A 24662-nucleotide genomic window follows, 5' to 3' on the forward strand; every position below is an offset into this window, starting at 1 on the left:
AGAGAAAGGCAGCCTTTCAATCAGTGCGTCAGCTGGAGGGTCGGCTTCCTTCGGCACTTGCTGTAGCGAGCTGCGTCGGGCAAGTAGATAGTCGAACTGCTCCCAACCACTGTGTCTTGCTAGAGCAAGTGAAGGCATATTTATACCTTGAAGGTGTCTAGTTTGACGTAAAGTTGGACATGATAACATCAGGAAAGAACTCCTAGGGAATAGTAGTTCTTTGCAAAGTACATGAGTTCTTGGACAAATCAATATTCAAGTAAGGGAAGCTCCCTGACTGCGTAAGCCGAAAACGTTGTGACGTTTGGTACGGGTGGAAGTAGCCATGCCTGTATTTGGTCTTCATGGGCTATGTCTAAATAAGGGAATGATTTATATGCCTATATTAGGGCAATGTGAATGGTACCTATATAAGGGCATGAATCGGCAAAATTCACTCGGAGCCTAAAACGCCACACAATACTGGCGGACATCGATCAGATGTTCGACACTGAAATACCTCGTATTCCCAGCTATGTCCTGTTAGGGCAGCCCAATACACAAACCTATCCATTACACTCTAACAAAGGAAAGGCTATCACCCTGGCTTTGTCGGTGGCAAAACAAGTACTGTTATCGAAATGGGGCAATGATGTTATGCCAACGCATGCAGATTGGCTGCATAAACTCGGGTACTTACTGGGTATGGAAACATTTACAGCAGTCATCAGTTACACCCTACCCAAGTTCGAGAAAAGGTGGGTAACATGTATAAAACACCTCTCAGGGGTATATCAGGACCTTACAGGCCCAATTTACCTACGGATATTGCTGATCATGCCTGCCAGCTCTGTGGCCGACTCAGGAAAGGAGGAAAAGTGACTACCTATTACTGACAAGACATGTACTGTTTTTCTTATTTATTATTTGTTGACTATGTCTGATTATGCTTCCTACTACTCTCCTCCCCTGTACCTTTACTCCCTCTTCATTATTCCTCCTAAATACTGCTACTCCTAAAAATGCGAGCTCTGGTCCCGGTCAGGAAAAACCCATTACCTGGTTTAAGAAGCATTTCCCTCTATTTAGATCATGGGGAAGTAAAAAAAAGAGTTAATGGCATTACCCTCCCGTTAGTTCTTTTGTGGAAGGTAAAAAAGTCAAATTGGGAACTGAATGCTTTAATAAGGGACCAATTTAAGCAGGCAGTATTGTCTAGGCAAAGGGAAATTAATAGATTAAAGCAGGTAAGAACCAGACTGAAGGCTTCCGAAAGTAGGGGGGTGGAGGATTCCAAATGAATTTAATTGAGAGAGGTTGCACATTCTGGAGACTCACCTAAATATTGGGCCCTAATTGCTGAATTCTATAATAGTTAAATTAAGGCAGAAGCCATTTTAATATCTGACGCAGAATGGACCCAATATATTTCACATATATATATGCACTAAACACTAGGAACAGGTTTAATTTGGAGTCAATTCCTGATCCTGCCTGGTGAATACCTATGGCCCTCCATCCTGTAAGGAAATAGAGAGCTTTATTAAAGGGGCAAGGTACTTTGGTGCGATAGGCCCGGACGATCTCCTGATAGCCATCATTAAACAAGAAAGCTTGGCATGGGCTCATTTCCTACACCTGTGTTTTCCTACTGCTATGCTTACGGGATTATTATGTCCTCTTGTAGAGGAAACATAGTGGTTTCACTATATAAAAAAGGGCCCTAAGACTTCTCCTGCCAGCTTCAGGCAGGTTTCCTTACTGGACCCAAGCGGAAAATTGTTTGCCAACAGCATACTTCTTCACCTCCAGGACTGGGTTTTTGATAATGACCTTGTACCCGTAGAGCAAGCATGGTTTCGTAAGCATAGTGGAACTTTGGATTACATCACTGTCTTACAAAACTTAATTGAAAAATATCCGATAGAAAAGGAAATGACCTTATATGCAGCATTTTTAGATTTCTCCATGGCCTTCGACCGGGATGACCTTGGACACTGTGGAGGAAACTGTCCGCAATAGGAATTTCAGGACATTTGTTAAGATTGATCATTGGATTGCCTTGCATTCCTCTACAAGGATACAGGTGCTGATGGGAGGCAACCAGGGCCTGTCAAGTAAAGTGGAAACTTACAATGGGCAGAAGTAAGGGTGCCTATTAGCCCCTTCCTGCTTTTATTTGTACAGCTATGATTTGCGTAGCCGGGTAGGGCGTTGTAAAGGAGACTCACAGAAATTAGGTCCTATGGAATTGTGTTGTCTACTTTATGCGGATGATGCTATCCTATTGGATCTAACTCCAATATGTTTTCAAAGGCAACTTAACAAGCTAGGTCATTACTCGGATGTTCACTTTAAAAAAATAAATGTTTAAAAAAGTAAAATAATTATTTTTAGGTCTCGGGATGTAGGGTTAGGAAAAATATTAATTGGTTTTTAGTGTAAACAAACTTGAAGTTGTGAGGCAATACCCATATCTGGGAAGAATCCTCTCGAGCAAGTGCTCTAGTAGTGATTACATTGACCAGTGCATTAGTAAAGCTATATCCCAGGCCTCTGCACTTGGTAGGCTATAAAAATGTTGTGGGCAGAGATATTTTGAACATGTTTTATATGTCTATAAAATCAAATTACCAACAGCATTGAGTTATGCATGCAAATCGTTAGATGCAAATCTCTCATTTGAACTGTGCCGTCAGCATAGCGGCCCTTCGGCTTGAATTTGGGCTTCTCTCAACCTACGTGTTTGCCATCGCAGCATGTTTAAAGTGGGGTAATGCTTTATTGGAAAATTATGTAAGTTCTATTCTGGCTGCGCTAAAACATGATTTATGTTTAGTTTGAAGGGGAAAAGCGATGTATTTAGAAACAATGAGAAAGCCTTAGACTTATTTGAAATCGGGCACAGTGGTGTATGCCCTCACCCAAAATCTGTATTGAAACTATAATCAAAAAAATGATTTACTAAGTCAGTTGCAAGAGAGATATTACTTTGTGTTCAGGGCACTCTAGAAAGAACACAATTGTGGGGAGTAATATCTATAAAAAAAACAATTGTACGTCATATGGAATCTCCCCCATGGAGTGCGTAGAACCATTTTGCTGTTGAGGATGAATCTGCTCCCTTTGCGTATTATAACAGGGGTTTTAGGGGGATTCCCGAGGAAGAACAGACTTTGTGACCTATGTGGAAATTGGGTGCAAGATTTAAATCATGTGTTATTTGTCTGTCCCCCATTACAACTACTACAACGCCCTTTATTAAGACATGTTTTTAAAGCATAAGATCATCACTGCAGAGGAGGCCCGGAATTGTCTTCCCCCCACTCTTGAATTTGTATGTTTTAAAATGTTTTGCTTTTTCAAACAATTTTCAAACATTTCTTAGAGAGATTGATAATGCCGTTCTTAGTTTCAGTATGTTAAACATGTTCCCTGATGGGTAGCATATTTTGCACATTATAAACTAGAACTTAGGGCAACATTTAAGTCACATGTTAATTGTCTGCCCCCTCACCCCCCCTTAGCTCTGGTAGGTCAAACATGGTCCCTGCTGGGTAGCATATTTTGCAAATTATAAATGGAGACTTAGAGTACTTGAAAGTGCATAAAGGAAGCTGTTAGAATATTAATTGGGATAAAATATTATGCATATTTTGCACTATATCATAAACGATTGTGTAAAGGTTTCTACATATGCGCACTTGCACTTTATACATTATGTATTGTGACTATATGGAGTCATTTTTGCTTAAATATTTAAATTTTGAATTGCATAGTGAAATTATAAATGTTGCGTCCCCAAATGCATTTTATTCTGGTACTAAGAACTGTAGGATATGAGAGCAGTATACAACTAACTCCGGCTGCTGTGCTATTGGGATTGGATGACCATAACCGGGCGGGAGCCCCTTAATTTTTGTGGCAATGACTATTTATAGGATTTGTATAGTGGCCCACTGGAAAGATCCGAACCTGCCGTCGTTTACACAATGGCAGGCTAGATTACTAGCGACTTGTAAATTAGAAATGGCTATTTACGCAAAAAAAGGCAAACGCAGCAGGAAAAATGGATTGGCGGTATGGGAACAGCTAGGAAACTCGATGGATGGGATACAAAACTGAAGACTGCATGCTTCAAGCAGCCCTCTTATTCCTTGCTTTAATTTTAGTATTTCCCTCACTTTGGAGAACGTATTTTTTTTCGTTTATTTTTCTCTCTCTTACATTTTTTGCTTCTTCTTTAATGTCTAAAGTAAATACTGCTAATTGTATAACGGATACTGGTTTTTTTCCTTTCTCTGTCTTTCATCTTCTCTTTTAACATTCTTTGTAACCCTGACTGGAATCGGGAAGAATGTATAGAATGTATAGTATGGTTCCGGGGGAGGGGGGGGGGGGTAGAAAATGAATTGATGGAAACACTGTAATTGGATTTTCTTTGTGATGAAAAAAAATAAAAATAAAAGAACTGTAGGATATGATGTATTGGACATTTTCTTCTGTTTTGTATTTTTTATGTGGAATTCGTTGGAGTTCCGAATCATAAATAAATTGAAGTTGAATTGAATTGAAGTCTGAGACATTCTTCTACTAAAAACAGCTCTCACTGCAGCAAGTGAGATCCACACTGTTCCTATTGTGTACATAGTCCAGAAAAGGACTCAAACACCTCATAGGTCATCTTGGATATGGAGACATATAGAGCCTAACATGGGCAGGAGACAGAATAATGCATCAGGCAGGGTTCCAGTGAAGCAGGGAATTGATAAGTAGTTGCTTTCCACTAAAATTAAAATTAATCAGAAGGTGTTAATGGACAGATAAGGACGGATGTCAAGCAAGGAAACATCTACAGCTTATACTATCAGAAGGCAACAGAAATGGCTGAAAAAATTATAAAGATCAAAGGTTCAACTCACTGACTTCTAAAATCACAAGAAGGGGCTGGGTGGTGTAACATTTTGTTAAGACGTGATTTCACCTTGGGGTCAGCATAAGGCAGTGTTTTAACATAATTATGATGGCTTATTCCACATAACTCTATGAGCTAAAGCAGACATCACTTTACATTACCACAAGAGCCCCTCACCTTCTTTTTCATCCACCATCACTGTGTGGCAGAGAGCCAGCAGGCGGAAAAACTCTACCACTTCCCGCTTCTTGTTATCTCGGGCCATGTCTACCAGTGTCTGGTCATGAAACCGGAACTTTCTGTCTGCATACGGGTTCCAGCAGAAGTTCACTTCCTGCAAGAATCACAAATACACAGTAAGGGGACTTGGTTATTCTCAATGGTGTAATGGCTCTGATCCTCATATATGAAACTCACTCCCAGCATTCTTTCCAGCTGCAGAATCCTTGCTGAAAATCACCTCTTACAAACAGGCTTTCAAAAACACAATTTTCCAGATCAACACAAGTCACTCTGTTTCAGAGGACGATAGTGAAAAAAACACCAAGAACATCAAAGCTGGAAACATCCTGCAATGTTTTTGGTGAACTGAAAAAGAGGTAGATAAGTATGATTTGATGGTGGAATACACAAAAAGCATTTAGACTGATAGATGACTCTTGGAAAGAATGTTGCAGAGGTGCAGTGGCAACAAACACTAAGAGCTTGGGGGACAAGATGGTAAAGTGGACATTAAAAAAAGTAGAACAAAAAGACATTATGCAATGGATGTCCCTCTCTCACAATGTGCTTCAGATGAACAAAACATCCTACCAGCATAACAGCACAATACCGTACTCTGAGGCTGTAGCATCCCACATTTCGGAATCTGTCTAAGTGTACAACCATCCACTGAAATGAGGTAGAGACTCAAGTTATATCATCCCATCCTCAAAAGCACATTAGCCTCTATCTGAGTTTATAATTTCCAGACCCATTAGAGTTTACAACATTCATTCCTCCTGAGGTCTGGTGGTGCAGTGGACTAATGCATTCACTGAGGTCGATAAAATGAGTACCATTGAGTTGGGTAACAATATACATCTGTTATTCAGCGCCTTGAGACCCTTGGGTGGTACATGTGCTTTATAAATACACATGTTATGTTATGTTATGAGGTGCATGAGACTGCATATGAGACAACTCTACCACAGACTCGTGATAGTACAGCACGTCCTCATTAGTCAAAGACTACAGCATTCAACTCTCATGAGGTACATGAGCTGTATTCTGAGAAAGCAGCATGAGGGACTCCTGGTTTACTTGAGATTATATTGATTTACTACATCTCAGCCTCTTGAGGAACACTCCTTCATATGTCCATGTAACTCCTTTGATGCTACATCATGAAGTTCACACATAAGACTTCTTCCAGAGCTACAACACGCAACCACTGTCTTTGTGTATAGGGTACCTCTATGTGTGTTATCTGTTTGTGTATCCAAAAGTATCACACAACATCATACAGCCATTACAACAGAGTACACATAAAAACACTAGACTGATTGTCTTTTCTAATGCTTGTTTTCTTCTGTTCCACAGACATGCAGAAATGGTGAGCTGCAGGTGCTACACTGACTAATGATGGGAGCAAGAAGGGTTGGGAGTGGTGCTTTGCCTTTGTCAGTGTTCTGGGTAGATGGTCTTTTAATCATCCTCCCCTGTTCTGAAGGAGTGTTTATTCTCATTAGGGGTGGGATGCTTCCATATCCACTTGAAATATCATCTATGCCCTGCCCCTTCAGAGCGTTTAGGCTTTGATTTCCTCCAAGAACAATTGCAGAAAATCACAAAATGAATGTTGTTTAGGAATGCCAGCTTTGACGTAAAGTCGGGCACATGAACGTCATGAATGAACCTCTAAGGAATGGTTGTTCATGCATAATAAATGAGTTCTTGGAGAAATCAATATCCAAGCAAGGGGAAGTCCCTAACAGCTTAAGAGCCTGGTTTTCCTAGAACTCGTTGTGACGTAGATGAACGGATGGAAGGTAGCCATGCCTGTATCTGGGTAGCATGGGCTATGCCTAAATAAGGACTGGATTTCTATGCCTATATAAGGGCAATGTGAAATGTACCTATATAAGGGCATGAATCGGGAAAATTCATACGGAATCTAAATCGATATGCAACACCCACTACACTTTCTTATGTACGAAAACCCACCCAAAATACATAAAAATGCATTGGTATCGGTTGTACACATAAAAGATGCATTAATGCTGTACGCATTTAAAGCAATGTTTCATTCTCAGCATATATGTTGACATTGGAATTCTAACTGAATAAATCACGAAAATATACATTTATGAAATGGCTCGTAAATACAGAAGAAAAAAGTCCGATACCATTTCATATCAGGTTTACAGAAAACTGTTTGTTTGTGGACCAGAGTCATATATTGTCTCTGGAAGTATTCAAAGAATTCTTGTTCTCCATGAATAGTTCTACTTTAAGCAGATTACTTGTGCCAAAAATGAAAAATACAATTTTGGAGAAAAAAAAATAATCATAGGAAAAAGTTCTAAAGTTAGGGCCAGATGTAGCTCGCCAATTACCGACTGGTATTTGGAAATTGACATGTAGAGGGCATATTATTTACAGAATCGGTATATTTACCGATTCGGTAAATTTACAGAATCGGTAAAATACCGAATCGGTAAATATACCGATTCTGTAAATCAATATGTAGGTGGCACTGTAATCAGTGCCACAGGCCCTTACCGAATCGTTATTTACCATGTAATACAATTGCATGGTAAATAACGAATTCCTACACCTGTGCCATGTGGCACACAGACATGCCCTAAGGGCATGTCTGTGTGTCACATAGCAGACACACCCGAAACAGGGGTGCAACAGGGTGTCAAAGTGACACCCTGTCCCCCTTGTAAAATCAGTAATTTTACCGATTCGGTAATTACCGAATCGGTATTTGCTATTGAATCCTATGGGCTTCAAGGCCCATAGGAATCAATGGCAAATACCGATTCGGTAATTACCGAATCGGTAATTACCGAATCGGTATTTTTACCGAATTATTTACCTACATAGCAATTACCGAATTGTAAATATCGAATCGGTAAAATTCGGTATTTACCATTCGGTAAATTGCTATTACCTACATCTGGGCCCAAGTCTCTTGTTTTGAAAAAGTGAAGGTCAAATTCAAAGTCTCTAAGGAGACTGTGTGCCAAACTCAAATGTCAGTGCTAGTGCTTGGAGAGAACATGAAATCTTCTAACTCTGTAAAAAAGTCATCTATCATTGTAGGTGATAGTTGTATTACCTCAAATCGGATTTTACCTGTGCGCCTGTAGTTTTCTCTCGTACCTCAGCATCAGCATTTTGTGTCTGAGAGATCTCAATGAATGCCGTCATCAGAATTGGTAGATGCTGGGGACAACACTGTACATGGGCCCTTACCAGGTCCAGTAAAGTATCAACATCTGTTGGCATGACTGATGGAAGTGTCAGACAGATGTCTAGCACGCATTCTTCTCCGCATAGCAGGCAGCGTAGAACAGGTAAGATGCAATCTTGCCAGATTGGTCTGAATAACAGAAACCATGGGGTATTTAATTCTCGTAGACGAGTTAATCCCAAAATTTGGACGATGCGCTCACGACACTTCATCTCCAATAGAGCTCTCTCTATGGTTCTTGGAGTGGCGCTGGTGATTTGGCTTGCCATATCGTCGCAGAAGGAGCAAAAATAGTATCCCTGCAACGAGTCCGAGAATGAGGGGCAGTCCGCCAAACACAGAGTGCACGAAGTTTGGAAATATTCCTAGGACCGTTTCAAAAGGTGCTAACAGTCCAGAAAATACAGTCTTAAATACATGTACAATACAGCTCGTATCAGACATGTTTAAGATACGCCTTAAAATTTCCGAGAACTGTTTAGGGCAGTTTGTAGTTAAGAGGGCATGTATCTCGGCAGAAGTCCTTGCGACTTGTAGATCATAGGTTTCTTTGGCCAAGGTCAGTGGCACAGTTTTTTGCAAAAAGATTGCCTTTCAGTCTGCTTAAATTATCAATTCCTATAGAAGAGATGTTCAGTGAAGGCCATAAAGGCGACTACCTGTCTGTCTTGGGTTTAGGAAACAATACTTGCATACAGCAAGTGACCCTGGCTGACACAGTTACTAGATAATAATACTATTATCAACAAAACTTACCCCTTGTCCGATAGGGTCTTCCAAACAGCACCTACCTCCTTAATCAGTGAGGATATTCTTAGTACGCGACATGTCTGCAGTACTAACAAGGTGTGCCTATCTCCTTTCTTGAAATTCTAAAATCAGGACTATGTCTGTGTCCCCACAACTTCAAAACACCCTCCAATTATGAGGGTGTTCTAAAAAAGTATGTGCGAGGAGGGAAGGAACCTCACGGAAGCAACCACCAGGGAACTGCTGACAGGTACTCGTCAGTGTGTTCCACTTTTCATCATCAGTGCCTTCCCACCTAAAAATAAATAAAGTGTGAATAATGTGTGTAACTCAAAAGTGAAACTAACTACACAAAAATCACTGCAACCTGACCCCCTAGGCTGTGGATTTGATGTTCCGACCCCTTAAAAACGAGCTAGGCACCACTATCACTATGATCAATTTTATTCGCTGCTGGGTATCTGCTCATATTAAAAACCAAAAGCTACTGTTGAGCTTCGTTTTAACATATATGAAGATAAGGTACGCTTGGCAACATGCCACAGCAGCTGTGATCGTTCAACATGAGGTAACTTCTATTCGAAAGTTGGCGAAAATTGAATCAATCACCGCAGCTGGTGAACCTTGCAGGTGGCAGGATAAGTTGTTAGAGGAACCATCGCAGGCCTTTGTAAGTTTATACCCTGACAAAGGAGAGAACCGCTTAGTGCGTTTTCACAGTTTTTCCCAGTAAGAAACTATTCAAATCCCCCACTCCAACATCTATGTGTGTATGGTCATTCCCAGGATGTCTCGATGTATTCTTTACCCAACCTTTCATATGTGCCTACTTGTATGTGTTTTAGGCAATACTAAGAATGGAAAATTGCAACAGGCAGAGTGATTGTTCCATGTATAATCCATTCAGTAGCTGGCTTTTCAGCGACTGTAAATGGCAATCTTTCCAGTTTTTCAATGCTCAGCACCTTATAGTCTGCTCCCCTTTGTGCCAATTTGATCTGTTTATCAGTGAGATTGAATTCTGAAAACATGGACGTGGTATTGATTAGACGCCAAGGCACATAGCCTGAACAAAGGTTTTGCAACGTCCAGCCTAATAGCATGACAGAACGTAGTTGTGACTGACCATGTTGCAACATGACCAAGTCCTTTTCCATGATGTATATGACAGAAGACACTATGCTGTCCAATGAATATATCCTGGACGACAGAGTTGTTAACCCATTGTCAATTACAGGGAGAGTTTTCTCTAAATTAATACGATCAATTTCTCGTATTCTTTCTGCAGTCTCTGCTTGCGTAATCTTCCATGCTTCATTATAAGCAGCATAGATACCTGCATATATAAAACGTTTATGGCGCGGTTTTCTTGGTCCTAGCAAGAATTCCCTAAGATCAGCGCCATCTTTAAGTAAAGATAAGTGTTGCTTTACATATTTAAGTGTAGATCTCTGTAGCCAATCAAGGCAAAGCTTCCCTACACTGTACGTTGTTACTATTCCAGGATGCTGTCTTTGAACATATCTTTGGTCTGGCCTATTGAATGTGAAACCCTGTGTTTTGTTCAGGAATCTATCTTGACAGTTGTTTGTGTCTGTGGGCCAGATTAACTATTTTTTCCAATGTGGATCTGTTCTGTTGTGAAACAAAATAGTATGTACGTTGACCTCCCCCTCTGAAGTATTTTTGCTATCAGGTGTAGGTGTAGGTGTAGACGTGTTGTTCATGACTTTGATCTTGGCTAACCCAAGGCAAGATGTCTGTTGGACAGTGTCATTCAAAAACAAATTTTGCTCAGGGATGATACAGGCTCTAAATAAAGCTTCTACCTCCTGCACTTTCCAATCTTTAGTACCCCAGACAGTTTTTGTCTTAATGTTGTTTTTCCAAAAGTCAAAACCTAGTTTATACACTTGGGCATAAAAGGCTGCAGAATAAATCTGTTTTGTATTGGTCAACATGCTTTTCATCCCTGTTTTGTTGTACGGAAATTTCATAGTAAATGTTTTTGGGCTACCCTTCGGTGGCGTAGGACAATGTTCCCATTGATTATGCATTAATACATTTCTAGGCATTGTTGATTTGTGCAGGAAATGATGACCATGATGATTATAACAATACATTTGTTCATAGTCTGATGAACCTCCTAAATATTCATGATTTCTGAATACTGCAGACGTTTCTAAGTCTGCTATCATATTGTTAACAGTCTCGAAGTCCCAATCATCAGAAAAGGTACTAGATGACACAAAGTCACTTAATGATATCTTGAATAAGTGTGGAATCTTCAACAGCTCCGACGGGCCAAAAATGTCATATTCTGTTCTGTCCCAAGCTATACCATCAGGTATAGGAACGGCTGAGATGTTCACTGATGACAAGTCTCCTTGTTCATGATGGGATGATTTGTGTGGCTTGAGGAGTAAGTTGATGTTCTCACTTGCTGTGTCCGTTTTGACATATCTTCCATTTATCAGCAAACCCAGAGTTATCACAAGAGTCAACCAAAGTAGAAGAAAAAATACACCCAACACAATCCAAAGTTCAATCCATGGTGAAACCAGATAAGTTTTTTACAGGTGATGAAAAAGTTTAGTTGCTTGTTCTTTGAAAGTTCTTTTTGCTGGCGTTGTTTCAGGTTCGCTGGATCCTCAGAAAACGTATCAAAGTCAATGAAATAGTCAGAGGCAGTTCTGTCAATTGTAGGGATTGCATCAGGATTCGTTGAAATCCCTGGAACCATTTGATCACTTCATTGTAGACTGGAGCTACTTCGTTGTAGACAGGTGTTTCTTGATGAACTGTTATTTGGGTCTCAGGAGGTACATGTTTCATTGCTTTTTGCATAGCCCTTCTTTTCGCACTGCAGATTCCTCAAAGGTGATGAGTCTCTCAGTTTGAACTTCTTGGATAGTAGCTAGAGCTGGGCATCTGCTACTTGGTCGGAGTCCACTTGGCCTACTGCTTAGTATCGGCCACATAGTGTGGTTTAATCAGGTCGATGGACACCAACCTGTTCTCTTTTTTACCAGCAAGGGACGGCAGTAATACTGTTCTTGATCCATGGATTGCCAGGACAGGTACTGGTTGTCTGTAAGAAGGCCCAAATTCCTTCTTGTCCGCGATCTTTTCTCTGACTAGATCACCAAGCTTTGGGATCCAGACAGGCCTTGTTGGGACGGTCGGTTTTTCCTCAGTGGTGGTTGGCTTCAGGAACATGTTGCTTTGTTTCGTTCTTAGTTTATTTACCTCCTGTAAAACAGCCAACCGATCTTTGATATCAAATGCTTTTTGGTCCGCCACTGATGTCTGACATTCAAAGTCCGCAACTATCATACTTGCCCCAAAATGTCTGACAATCAAGGTCTGCGACTATCATTCTTGTCCCAAAATGGACTTCATATGGAGTGATACTTCCTAGAGAACTTCTTGGCAAATTGTTAAGACTACGTTGGACACTTATTAGATGTTTGACCCACCCGTCACCCGAACCTAATACCCTAGCTGTTATAGATTGCTTTATGTCCGTTTTTTTCTCTCCACTACCGAATTTCCCTCAGGATGGAATGGACTAGAACACCTCAATGCAAAGCCCAAATTGGCCATGGCCTCCTTGTAAGCTCGAGAGCTAAATGCAGGACCCTGGTCAGAATGTAGCGTGCCGATTGCGTATGTGCCGATAAAGACTCGCAAATCTTTTATACCAGTTCGAGCATCAACCGAGCGCTGAGGCCACATCCAAATGAACCTTGAACACGAATCCACTGTGACTATGATATATTTATAGTTACTATCCCTTTGTAAGGGACCGCAGTGGTCCAGGTAAACACACGCTAATGGTTTATCTGAAATTAACAGGGGCGTTTGCGCAGGATGTTTTACAGTTGAGACTTTCATCTTTTGCCATATTTCACAATCCAGAACGTAGTTTCTGGGTTGTTTCCTCATGCGTGGCCACCAGTATCTCTGTTTTAATAACGATACTGTGGCGGAAACACCTGCGTGTGCAGAGGCGAGCCCTTCATGTGCTGCTAGGATTAGTCCTAATCTATGTTCCATGTTTGGAATTACTCTATCGCCCACTCCAGGTATTCGAGCAAACAGAGGAAATTTTTGTTCGTATTGTAGAAATGCTTGTGTTTTCAAATAAGGATCAAAAACATATTCAACATCAGTTGCAGCAAGGGAATTAACCCATTGTATCCATCTCGGATGTAAAGCTTTAGCATTAGGAATGTTCACTTTTGTCACCGCCTTTAAGGCAGGTACAGGAGTAACGATCATAATGTGTTTCCCCTGTGCGAGGGCTCTCTCTTTTGCTACAGCGGTTTGAACAGCTGTCAGAACTTTTTCTGTAGAAGTGAATTTCATTTCTGCTTGTGTGTACAAGTGTGATTTGTAAGCAATCGGTACTTTTTCCCTTAGTTAAAAGTTAAGTAGGTGAATCCGTATTGACCCGGAATGATTCAAAGTTGCGTACGTTTAGGCGTGTTTGCAAATGTTTTGTTGCTAACATGTCTGTTTGCAATGAACACAAACTTTCTGTGTGTTTTTGTGTCCAATTTACTGTTTTAAAATCAGGTTTGATTAATTCATAGAGAGGTTTAACCCTTTCTGCGTAGTTTAGAATGTAAGTTCTTCCGAAATTCAGAAAACCTAGAATTGACTGTAAGTTTTTCAGGATTTTTGGAGGTTGGAGCAGCGCGCACTTTTCTAAAAAGTTGTCTGCCAGGCTTTTGCCTTCACTTGATAGTTCATATTCTAGAAAAAGGACGTTGAGATGGGCAATTCGTGATTTCTTAAAATTTAATTTGTACCCTTCTGAGGCAAATCCAAGTATAATGGTGTTCACCCTGTTGAAGTGCCTATCCAAGTCATTGTCTGTTAGATAGATGTCATCGACATATGCCAATGCCTCGTCATAATACGTTTGTAGTAACTCTGTTACCCTTGCTGAGAATAACCCAGGACTGTTCTTGAATCCCTGAGGGAGACGACAGAATTAAGAAAGTGGTCAAATGCCTACTTTCTGGTGCAATGTTTTGACAGAAGAAACCATTTGAATTGTCTGTTGTGGTTTTATATTTTTTACGCACAATGTTATTCATTAATGCTGTACTGTGTGCATTTTGCACTGCAAATGTTTTGCAACAAGAGTTTAAATGTCTGTAATCTAATACTAGACGATATGTATTGTCTGGTTTGGATACAGGAAACTCTTGGTATTCAAGTTGATCTAAGATCTCCCTGACCTGTATTTTAGCTTCTTGCTTAACTGGGTACTGCCTTTGTGCAGTTGGTTGATTCTTTAGTTGGATTTTATGGTGAGGCGAGTCCTCATCCCATCCTACGTGATTTTTGTATAATGCTGGGGCATGGGCTACTGCCCAATTCCTAGCATAAGTATTTTAAATGAATTGGAATATGGTTAGAGAAGGCTGGCATAATAATGTCTTCACCATGTGGGCACACCCTGACAAATTGTGGTGGCCAGTCTTGTTCAGCTAGATGAATGTCATAACCCTTAGAAAGTCGCTCCCAAAAGAGTGCTCTCACTTTTCTTGGTATGTCTCCCTCCATCCGGAGTGTTATTTCATATAACTTTTGTGGAGAACTAACCCTGGTATCTGTAGTTTGAATTAATTCATTCAAGTCCACTGTCTCCAGAAGATCCTTCAGGTCCTGGCGAGCTATTGTGACTTCTGCTGCGCTGTCCAACATTGTCTGAGCCCATTCTCCTTTCTTGAATTGTGTCCTCAAGAGCCTCTGCATGTCTAATTTTTAGACCTGCTACCTTCTTTTTTGGTGAATTGAGGCTTTTTGTTTTTCTGAACGTGTTGATCGTCTTTGGACTTCACACGTTCTTCTTTCAGTTCAGACCATCCTCTTCTTTTGGATTTCTGTGACGAAGTCTGAAAGGTACGAGAGGAACGTGTTTCATTATCTTGATATCCATCAGGTTGCCTCAAATTATCCCTATTCCTGAGGTTATACCTCCTTCCAGAGGGCTCCTTTTGAAGAGACCTACCTCAGGAATGAGAACGCTTCTCTTTGGAAGGTTGTTTGCTATTTTCCCGCTTCGTTTTGTAAGTAGTAGGAGTGTTTTTAGTAAAGACCTTTTCAGGACTTTCAGACAGTTGGGGTTTCACTGTATAATTCTACTAATCTTTGTATATTACTAAGTAATTCATCGTCCGACATTGCTTCAATGTCAGGGTCAGGTGTGTAGCCGGCTAGGGCCGACCATGTAGCTCCTGGTCTACCTAGTGGACCGAGCCTGGTAATGTTATTTAAATGTTTTAGGGCGCCTTTAAACCAGAGCTCGTGCTCTTGGTATGTGAGTGGAATTTCAATATCCTCGAAAGAAATGTATTCTTCTGGTGGATCATCTTCTTTGTAGAAGTGAAACACATGAATAGAATACCTCTGCCTGGTAATATTTGTGTGCCTCTATCACAAAAACTGCCATACCACCTCTTGATGATAGGCCATGTTATATAAGTTTTACAGTGATGGCTTTCCCGAAATTTAGAGGTATTGATATAGCATCCTCATCGGTTTCTTGGAAACCCGTATAGTTAAATGCTGGATCGGCTAGATCAGCCGCAGCTCCACCAGTTTCGGTGTTGTTGCCGTTATTCAACATTGTTTAATGAATTTCTACAGAGCAAGTTTCAAGGACACAAAGATAAGGTGCACAATATTTTGGAGCACTGTATCCTTCAATGTTGAACACACCAAAAAGCTAATACATAGGATTTTCGTCCTACTCAGCTATGGCGGATATTTATCCTTCACCCACTCCAGACATCTATTGGAGTATTATGAGTAAAGGGTCTCTGAGAAAAGCACGACTGAGTTACTTCAGTATCTTGCGTTAAATTAGTGCCTTACCAAACCGTTGGGCGCCATGTAGTGTAGTTCCTATATTCCAAATAGGCTCTGCGCATTGGAATAATATACACTATAGATTTGACATTGGACTGAGGTCAGTATGTCTCTATCGAGAAAAATTAAACTTAATTAGTGTGCAGACTAACTCAGAGGTCACTAGAAACTTTCTCGAACAAACAAGAAGGGATTAGTTTCTAACAACCGCATAAACATGACAACTTTGTTTCCCTAGGACTGGAACAAATATCTTCCGAGTCGTGGAAACAATAGATAACTATTTCACTAAGTCAATCAGGCATGCTTTGTTTTTACAGAGTTGCAGAGAAAAAGTGAGACAGGCATTTTCAACAAAAAGGGCTTTATTGAACAGTCTTATTTCTCATGCAAGAGATATGAACTGCTACAATCGTTAGACAAAATGCGAAGTATAATGCGTACAGCGTAAACAGTAATATAAAATAATACTGTAATAGCATTGTCTGTTGCTATGACTTGTATAACAATACATACATAAATAATACAGGCTAAAATACTCAACTGGTGCTTCTAAAATGTACCTAACCTAGGTCTAGTGCGAGGGAAGAAGTAGGTGCTGTCTTTAGCATAGGTTTAGTTTTGCGACGAATTGCCAAAGGTTTCTCTAGGTTCTAATCCGTTCCATACCTTAGAATGAGAGAGATTGGTATCTCTGTCTCGGGACTCAATTTCCCAACACCCCGCAAGGGGAGTCAGAAACACTGGAGCTGGATTCTCGGCAGGAGGATGACAGCTTCTTGATCAGTGCGTCAGCTAGAGAGTCTGCTTCCTTCGGCACTTGCTGTAGCGAGCTGAGTCGGACAATTAGGTAGTCAAACTGCACCGAACCACACCGTGCTTTCCCATAGCAAGTGAAGGTATATTTATACCTTGAAGGTGTTTAGGAATGCCAGCTTTGACGTAAAGACGGGCATATGAACGTCATGAATGAACACCTAAGGAATAGTTGTTCATGTATAATAAATGAGTTTTTGGAGATATCAATATCCAAGCAAGGGGAAGTCCCTAACAGCTTAAGAGCCTAGTTTTCCTAGAACCTGTTGTGACGTAGATGAACGGATGAAAGTAGCCATGCCTGTATTTGGGTAGCATGAGCTATGCCTAAATAAGAAATGGATTTCTATGCCTATATAAGGGCAATGTGAAATGTACCTATATAAGGGCATGAATCGGGAAAATTCATACAGAATCTAAATCGACTTACAACACCATCAAGCAGGCGCCGAGATGAAAGGGGGGTCTCGAAACACGTTTTCCTCATGCTATATCTAAGGGGATTTTTAATTTTTTTAATACAACTATAGCCCACATCGCTGAATGGAATCACACCAAATTTAGAATAAAGCTAGATGTTGGTCCAGAAAGCATGCTTTGAGTGATTTGGTGTAAATCTGTTCAGTAGTTTCAAAGATATTTAAGTTAAAAATATAGATATTTGAGGACGCGAGTCCCTGAAGTAGACTTGCAAATTGCACAGAAATCTGACTGGCTAGATAAACCATGGAGTGTTGGCAGCCATCTTGGAACACAAAAAGTAAAAAATAAAGAAAAGGGGCAGGTTAGGAATACCCTGACCCCCGAGATATGTTGGGGGCTCCCACAGGGACATGCCATGCATTAAAAAGAGATTGTTCTTTTCAATTTTGCTGTAAATTCGTGGATGGATCCGCAGATTCACCGCAAAATTGAAAAAAAAAAAACAGCATGGGCTCCTGTGTGCCTTTTAAAGAAAGCCCTGGGGTGGGCCAAATCCCGGGGACATATGAAAAATACAGGAAGAGGCGCATGGGCCTCTCTCCCGGGGTTTAATCAAACCCCAGGGACCACCACCTCCCCAGGTTTTTTTATTTAAATTATGCAGGCATGGCACTCCCGCTCCCTGGGGACCACCACCTCCCTGGGGCTTATCTAATTATTAAATGGCGGTGCCACTCGAACCCCCGCAGCCTGGAGACCACCACCTCTCTGGGGCTTTAGATGCAAATATGAAGGGGGCCACATGGACCCCCCCACAGCCACGTGGGCTGCCACCTCCCTGGGGTTTTACCTTTTATTATTAGGGGGCCATCCGGACCCCCCAGCCTCAGGCACCACCACTTCCCCAAGGCTTTTTGTTTAAAGAATGCAGGGGGCTGCGCAGGCACCTCTACAGCCATAGGGGCTGCACTCCTATGGATTTAAATGTAATTATTGTGGGGGGCTGCACAGGTAGCCACGTGAACCACCACCTCCCTGGAGCAGATTCAAAGAAAGGAGGGGGCACATGGCACCCTCCTAGGGCCATAGATGCCCTGGGGACAGGGCAGCCCCCAGGGCTGCCTCCTGCCATATACCAGAGTGCCAACCCCCGGAACATAGCTGTTTGCAATGCCTTGGCGGGAGCTTTACCACTCCCATCAAGCCATAGAAAATGCTGATCTGCTTTCAGCAAAAGAGAGCATTCTATGAGTGGCTGAACCAAAGGACAGCTGACCTCAAGTTCCACTAAGAAAGTTAACTTTTTAGACCTATGGATAGTGAGGAAAGAAGACAACATAGAAGTCAGCCTCTACACTAAGGCCACTGACCTAACACCGTCTTCCACTTCCACAGTAGACACCCTTGAACCCTGAACGGCTGCATTTAAGAGAGCCAGTTTCACACCTAGAGAGACATTGCTCATCCCCAAAATATGCCAAAAAAGATAACTTTCACTTGCTTTATCACCTACCACCCCCAAGCCAACAAATCCAAGAACATAATAGAAAGAAACTGGAAGATGTTGACCCCAATATAAAATCTGGAAACCCATGTTCTCATTCAGAAAGGGTGCAGTCAAATGTAATACAAAGCTGGCCGCCCAAGCTTACAGGAAGAAAGACCTTTGAGAAAGATTAGAACTGCTAGCTGTCATAGGACACTACACTACTTTAAGAGCAACACTAAAACCATCACTATCAATGGCAAAGTTCATCGGCAACTGAAGTTTTCCAATTGCAACACAAAAAATTTGATATATTGCCTACAATGCCCATGTGAACTAGTGTACATTGGCCAAACGATGCAATCTGTGAAAGAACAAGTATTACAGCATAGATCCAGTGTCATAAGCCACCAACTTGGATCCCAGATGATTCAAATGGGGCGGTGAAGCTACTTCCTGAATCCCCCCAAGACTTGCCCTGTGACTCGTCTACTCAACAGCAATAGCCTTACTACAGAATGATGCAACTTATTTTACAATGCATCATCCAATTTTCAACAGAACCAGCAAAGTGTATTACAGGCCACGAAACAGGGAGTGTCAACGTTTCGACCCATCTTGGGTGGTGAGGGTTGATTACGACCTCTGCATGCAGGTCTTCACCAGGACATTAAAAAAGACAACCTAAACATAGCAAGAGAGCAGCTAGAGCCTGTCCCTCTGGTGTGTATAGTAGAATAAAAAAAGGAAGTGGTATAAACTCTGTGGTTGCTGCTTTGTAGTAAGGGCTTATAATATCATAATATAATATTATTGTAAACAGGCCTAGCACTGGTTAAGCTATTGCAAAAACGACCTCAACCAGTGTTGTTTATGTGTAAATTAAGACATTCGTAATTTAAAATTCCTGATTTTCCTTGTTCTTTCTTCACCCACATTCACACATGAGCTTTTTTTTCTGTACCTTCTTTTTAGACAGCCTCTTATTATGTAAATGCTTTATTTATTATGCCTATTTATAAGGAATATATAAAAAGATTTGGTCACAAACTCAGTTGTTGAATGTCTTTCTCTCTGGTTCATTCCAAAAGAATGTTTAATCCATTTTAAAATGGTTATATGACATCTCTGAGGGATTCTTTGAGTCCTTTGTCTTATTGTGGGTGATAAATTAGATACGTCAGGACCAATTGTTGTTTATACAGTATATTGTGATAGTCAAGAGAGGTGATCTGTGGCAGGAATCCTGACAGTTTCCCCTCCCAAAAGCAGCCTTACAGGTCGTAGTTTGGTGTGATGGAGGGCATTAAATTGTCTCACTTGATGGGGACATGTACCGAGGCGGGCGGTTCCCAAGAATACTCTGAAGGGTCATAACCCTTCCAATCTATAAGGTAATATAGTTTTCCCTGAGATTGTTTAGCTGCCAGGCGTGGTGGTAGAACTTGATCAGTGAAACGTGAAACACTGGGTGGATACTGTATTCAGGGGGCAGCCATAGCTTGTCAATGACTGGAATAATCATCTTGATAATGCCATAAAGACCTATAAACTGTGGTTGTAGTTTCCTTGGGCCTTCTAGTTGTAGGTGTTGTGTTGATAACCATATCCTGTCTCCCTCCTTGTATATAGGTGCTGGGGTTTTATGCTTGGCAGCTTGAACCTTCATGGCCAATTTGGCTTTTGCTAAACGTGTCCTAGCATACTTTTAAATCTCATGCAGTTGTTCTAATCTTTCTGTGACTGGAGTTAGCGTAGTAAAAACTCCTGATATATCAATGGGAAGGGCCCGAGGATATTGTCCTGACATGAAGAAGAAGGTTGTGTGGTTTGTGGCTGAGGGGGTGCTGTTATTATAAGTGAATTCAGCTAGTGTTTAGGCCTGATCCCATTGTCCTGTGGACATGGATAGTAAGCATCTTAGTGTAGTTCCTAAGGATTGGCTGACCCATTCAGTCTGCCTGTCGGTGTGTGGGTGGAAGGCAGATGACAAGTCTACCTCTATTCCTAACTTAGGAGTGTTCTAAAAAATTTAGATGAGAATTGTATACTGTGATCCTATATGATTTTAGTTAGTAGACCATGCAATCTTACGATATGATCAATGAATATTTGACTAAATTCTGCTGCGGTGGATATCTTTTTGTGGAGGATGAAATTTGCCATCTTTGATGACATGTCAACAACTACTAAAATGGTAGTGAAGGTATTGCTTGCTGGAAGATTAGTAATACAATCCAGATGAATGGTGTGACAAGGAACTGAGGGTATAGACAGAGGCTGTAATAAGCCTACAAGTGCAGTGTGAGTGTTCATGTATTGTACATAAGTTGGGCAACCAGATACATTTTCTTCTATATCCTTCCACACGCTGTTCCATCAGAAGGTTTTTTGCCAATTCCTTAGGGATTTCGTTATACCTGGGTGCCCTTCTAATGCTGTGTCGGATTCAATTGAATTACCTGACATCTTAATTCTCTAGTAGAGATGTACAGTCTCTGAGCTTGAAGGAAAAGATTGGCTGTAAAAGTATGGTTAGGTGTTTTAATTCATTCTTCGGCTTTTCGTTTTTCATATTCTTCATGTAAGGCCACCATAGAGATGTCACTCTCACTGACTGCAACTATCTTTTCTGGTGGAATGATAGTAGGGGAGTCTGATATGGAATAGGAAGAGTGATTATACCCCAGTCTAGAAAGAACATCAGACTGTAACTCCTTGTCCCTGGGCAATACGCGATAATGAAATCAAACCCACTAAAGAAATGCAGTCATCGCATTTGATGGGGGGTGAGCGCACTAACGGAGCTAAAGAATTGTATTTTTTTATGATCTGAAAATATTGTTGCTGTATGTTTAGTCCCCTGTAGGTAATGCCTCCATTCATTGACCACCAGATTGATGGCCAGAAGTTCTCCTTCAGCCACCGTATAGGTTTGCTCCGCTGGTAGAAGTTTCTTGGAATAAAAGGCCATGGGATGCATGTGGCCAGTTCTTGAGTTCTTTTGAGATAAAAATTGAGATAAAATTCCTCCTACGGCTATCTGCAAAACATTAGCTTGATGTAATAGGGCTGGTCTGGATTGAGATGCTGAAGAATGGGTGCAGTGATGAATTTCATTTTTAACAGTTGAAATGCCTGATAGGCTTCTGGAAACCACAAAAATGATTGCCCCTTTTTTAGCAGCTGTGTTATGGGGCCACTATCTCTGAAAAGTGCAGGGTGAAATGACGATAAAAATTGGCGAAGCCAAGTATCTGTTAAATTTCCTTAACATTTGTTGGAGTCGGCCAACTGGTAATGGCTTCTACCTTTTTGGAGCCCATAGTGATGCCTGTTTGAGATAAATGATACCAGGTTTTTCTTTGGGTACTTTTGTGAGCCCGAGCTTGGCAGCTAGAGTCAGATCAAAGAAATTTTCTGTTGTCCCTGAGTCAACAAGCAACAATATTATGTGTCTCCGCTGTGGGGATAGGATTAACCCTGGGCGGAGCTGGCGTAGTTCATCTATGTGTAGCTCCACAGAGTTTGGCAACAACTCCCTGGAGCTAAGTGTATCTCCCTTTTGCTCCCTCCCCGCTCCCTTCCCGCTCCCAAATGCTTTAAAAAGGTATAAAGAAGGCACTTTGCTGTTTTTCTGAAGCCACCTGTGCCTCGCCGCACTCCTTCCTGTTCCTCTCCCCTCTAATTTGTCAGACTTGCGCGTGCGAATGCGCACTCGCAAGATGTACAACATAGTATTTTTTTTTTAAGAGGACGGATGAGGGAGCTAGAGGAGCAGGAAGGAGATCAGGGAGGCACAGGAGGCTGCAGACATACAGGTAAGTGCCTTATTTATACCTTTCTAAAGCATTTGGGAGGGGTAGGGAGTGGCTAACTCTGCTCAGCCACGGAGGCAGAGTTTTGCCTACCTCCGCGTTCGCCGCAGAGTAGGCAAATCTCTGCAAACTCTGCTGGTGGAGCGGAGTTACCCGCCCAGGGTTAGATAGGATTACTGTGACTCGGATAATCAGATGGCGGGGAATTTGTGTTTCTAAATTGGTCAGATATTGTGAGTTTGTAGGCTTCTCTCAACAAGATGATCTCCCTTCTGGTTGAGAGCCTTAGTTTTCCCTGTTCTTGTTCCACCTCTACACTAGCCACAGCCTTAGTCTTTTTTGGTTTTGCAGAACATTCCTTAGCGAAATGACCAGAAGTGCACAATAAAGACATAGGCTTAATTTGCGACTACGTACCTTTTTTTCATTAGATAGTGGACCCCTTATAACATCGTATCTGCATAGGTTTAGTATCAAGAGTCTTACTGTTTGACTCCTTCTTCTTGGTTTTGAGAACAATTATTCTGGTGTCACTGCAAGATCAGTCACTGTTTCCCTTGCCTAATCGGTGATCTAGCGTAACCACCAGATCAATAAATTCAGCCCAATCGTCAGGCAGATCAACAATGTGTGAGAGGGACTCTTTAAGGTAATCTTTTAACCCTCAATAGAAAAAGGAGTTTCTTTTCTCTACTGGCCAGCTCATTCCAGCCACCAGTTGATTGTAAGTAGAGATATAAGTCAGCAGGACCTTAGAACCTTGTCGTAGGTTTAATAACTCATTGTCACTTGCTTGGATTAAAGCATGTTTTTCAAATAACTTAGTTATGGCAGCCTTAAAAGCAGAATAGTTGTACAAAAGTGGATCATGCAGGGTCTGGTCAGTAGTTCTAAATGCCCCTCTCTGAAATGGTTCTCCAAACACAGGCTGGGTCAAAACTGTGCGACCATCCTTGGGTTTAGTATCCTTCCATTGTGTGAAATGTGTCCTCTCTTGTTGCAACTCTTCTTTAAGTGTTGTATTTTCTGCTTTTCACCTATTCAGATCTAGTTGCATCTGCTGCATTAACTCAGATTTGTAGTGTCATTGAGGCCCCCGGATAAGGCATGTGCTAGGTTAGCCATAAATACTTGGTCTTGATTGGTCATGAAATGTTAGGAGTGTGGCTTGACCTTCCTTCATAAGCTGCCTACCTGGATTCCAAATGATTTCATGGGACGGCAACGCTTGTTCCTAAATCCTCCAGAGACTTGCTTTCAATTTACAGGAGGAGACACTGCTCTGGTGGCAAATCCCAGGGGGAAGGGGGTTAGGATGGAGAGAGCGTTTAGAGTTAAAGATGCTGTGGCTCATCTACTCTACAGCAAAACTGCAGCAGGCATTCACACCAGTCTGATGAATGGTACCAGCAGATATGGTACTTATAAACAAACAAAAAATAAGGATTTAGTCTTATATTTACCTCTATCACTCAAAATATCACCTCATGAACGTTTTTCAAATTTAACCAACTTTTAGTTTTGTTGTTTTGTTGCCATTTAGATTGTCTGTAGTGGCTCCTTTATCAAATTTTTTAAAACTGTAGTGAGTATGATTTCAGCATTAAACCCACAAGCAAATTTAGATGGGGTTAGCTTCACCCAAGTCCTCTCTGGCAGAACCCTGCGAACAGTATGTACTAGTTGAACCAAAATACTGGATACCTTTGTTTGCAGAACAATGTTGCGACTGAGCTCGGCCTGCATTAAAATCAAATCTGTTAATGTGTCTCTCATTTTCTTCTTGTTCTTTTTTCCATTAAGGTAAAAGACTGATGCAGGGCATTCTTTGTGGTGAGGTCTAAGTGGGAGGATCAAGGGAGCTCACAAGACAGAGTCCAGGAAGCCAGGAAACAGGTAAGTGGCAGGCGTAGAGACTAAGCAAAGGGGAGGAGAGCGGACGGTCTTTAAATAACACTTCTTTAGAATGTTCATAAAGGTCACATTCTAATTGTTTGTAACAAGGAGCAGGTGCAGATAATTAACTTGATGAGGCTGCCTTCTAGAAGGTGCTTCAGAATGTTCAAAAGGATCGTGTTCTAAATGTTTAAAGCAAGTGGAATAATTTGATGATGGCTGTCTTCT

The 24662-nt window shown here is 41.3% G+C and overlaps 1 protein-coding gene across 4 annotated transcripts in view; it reads right to left on the reverse strand.

Moving 5' to 3' along the window:
- The window catches only part of LOC144781481 (phospholipid-transporting ATPase IC-like), a 1874327-nt gene that overhangs the window by 716351 nt on the left and 1133314 nt on the right, over positions 1 to 24662 (reverse strand). For all 4 annotated transcript variants that reach the window (XM_078660356.1, XM_078660353.1, XM_078660355.1 and 1 more), the window contains one exon: positions 5072 to 5228. In XM_078660356.1, the coding sequence (XP_078516482.1) occupies positions 5072 to 5228 (157 nt within the window). The remainder of the gene's footprint in view (positions 1 to 5071; positions 5229 to 24662) is intronic.

Source organism: Lissotriton helveticus, chromosome 9 (genome assembly GCF_964261635.1).
Source record: "Lissotriton helveticus chromosome 9, aLisHel1.1, whole genome shotgun sequence".
NCBI lineage: Eukaryota > Metazoa > Chordata > Amphibia > Caudata > Salamandridae > Lissotriton > Lissotriton helveticus.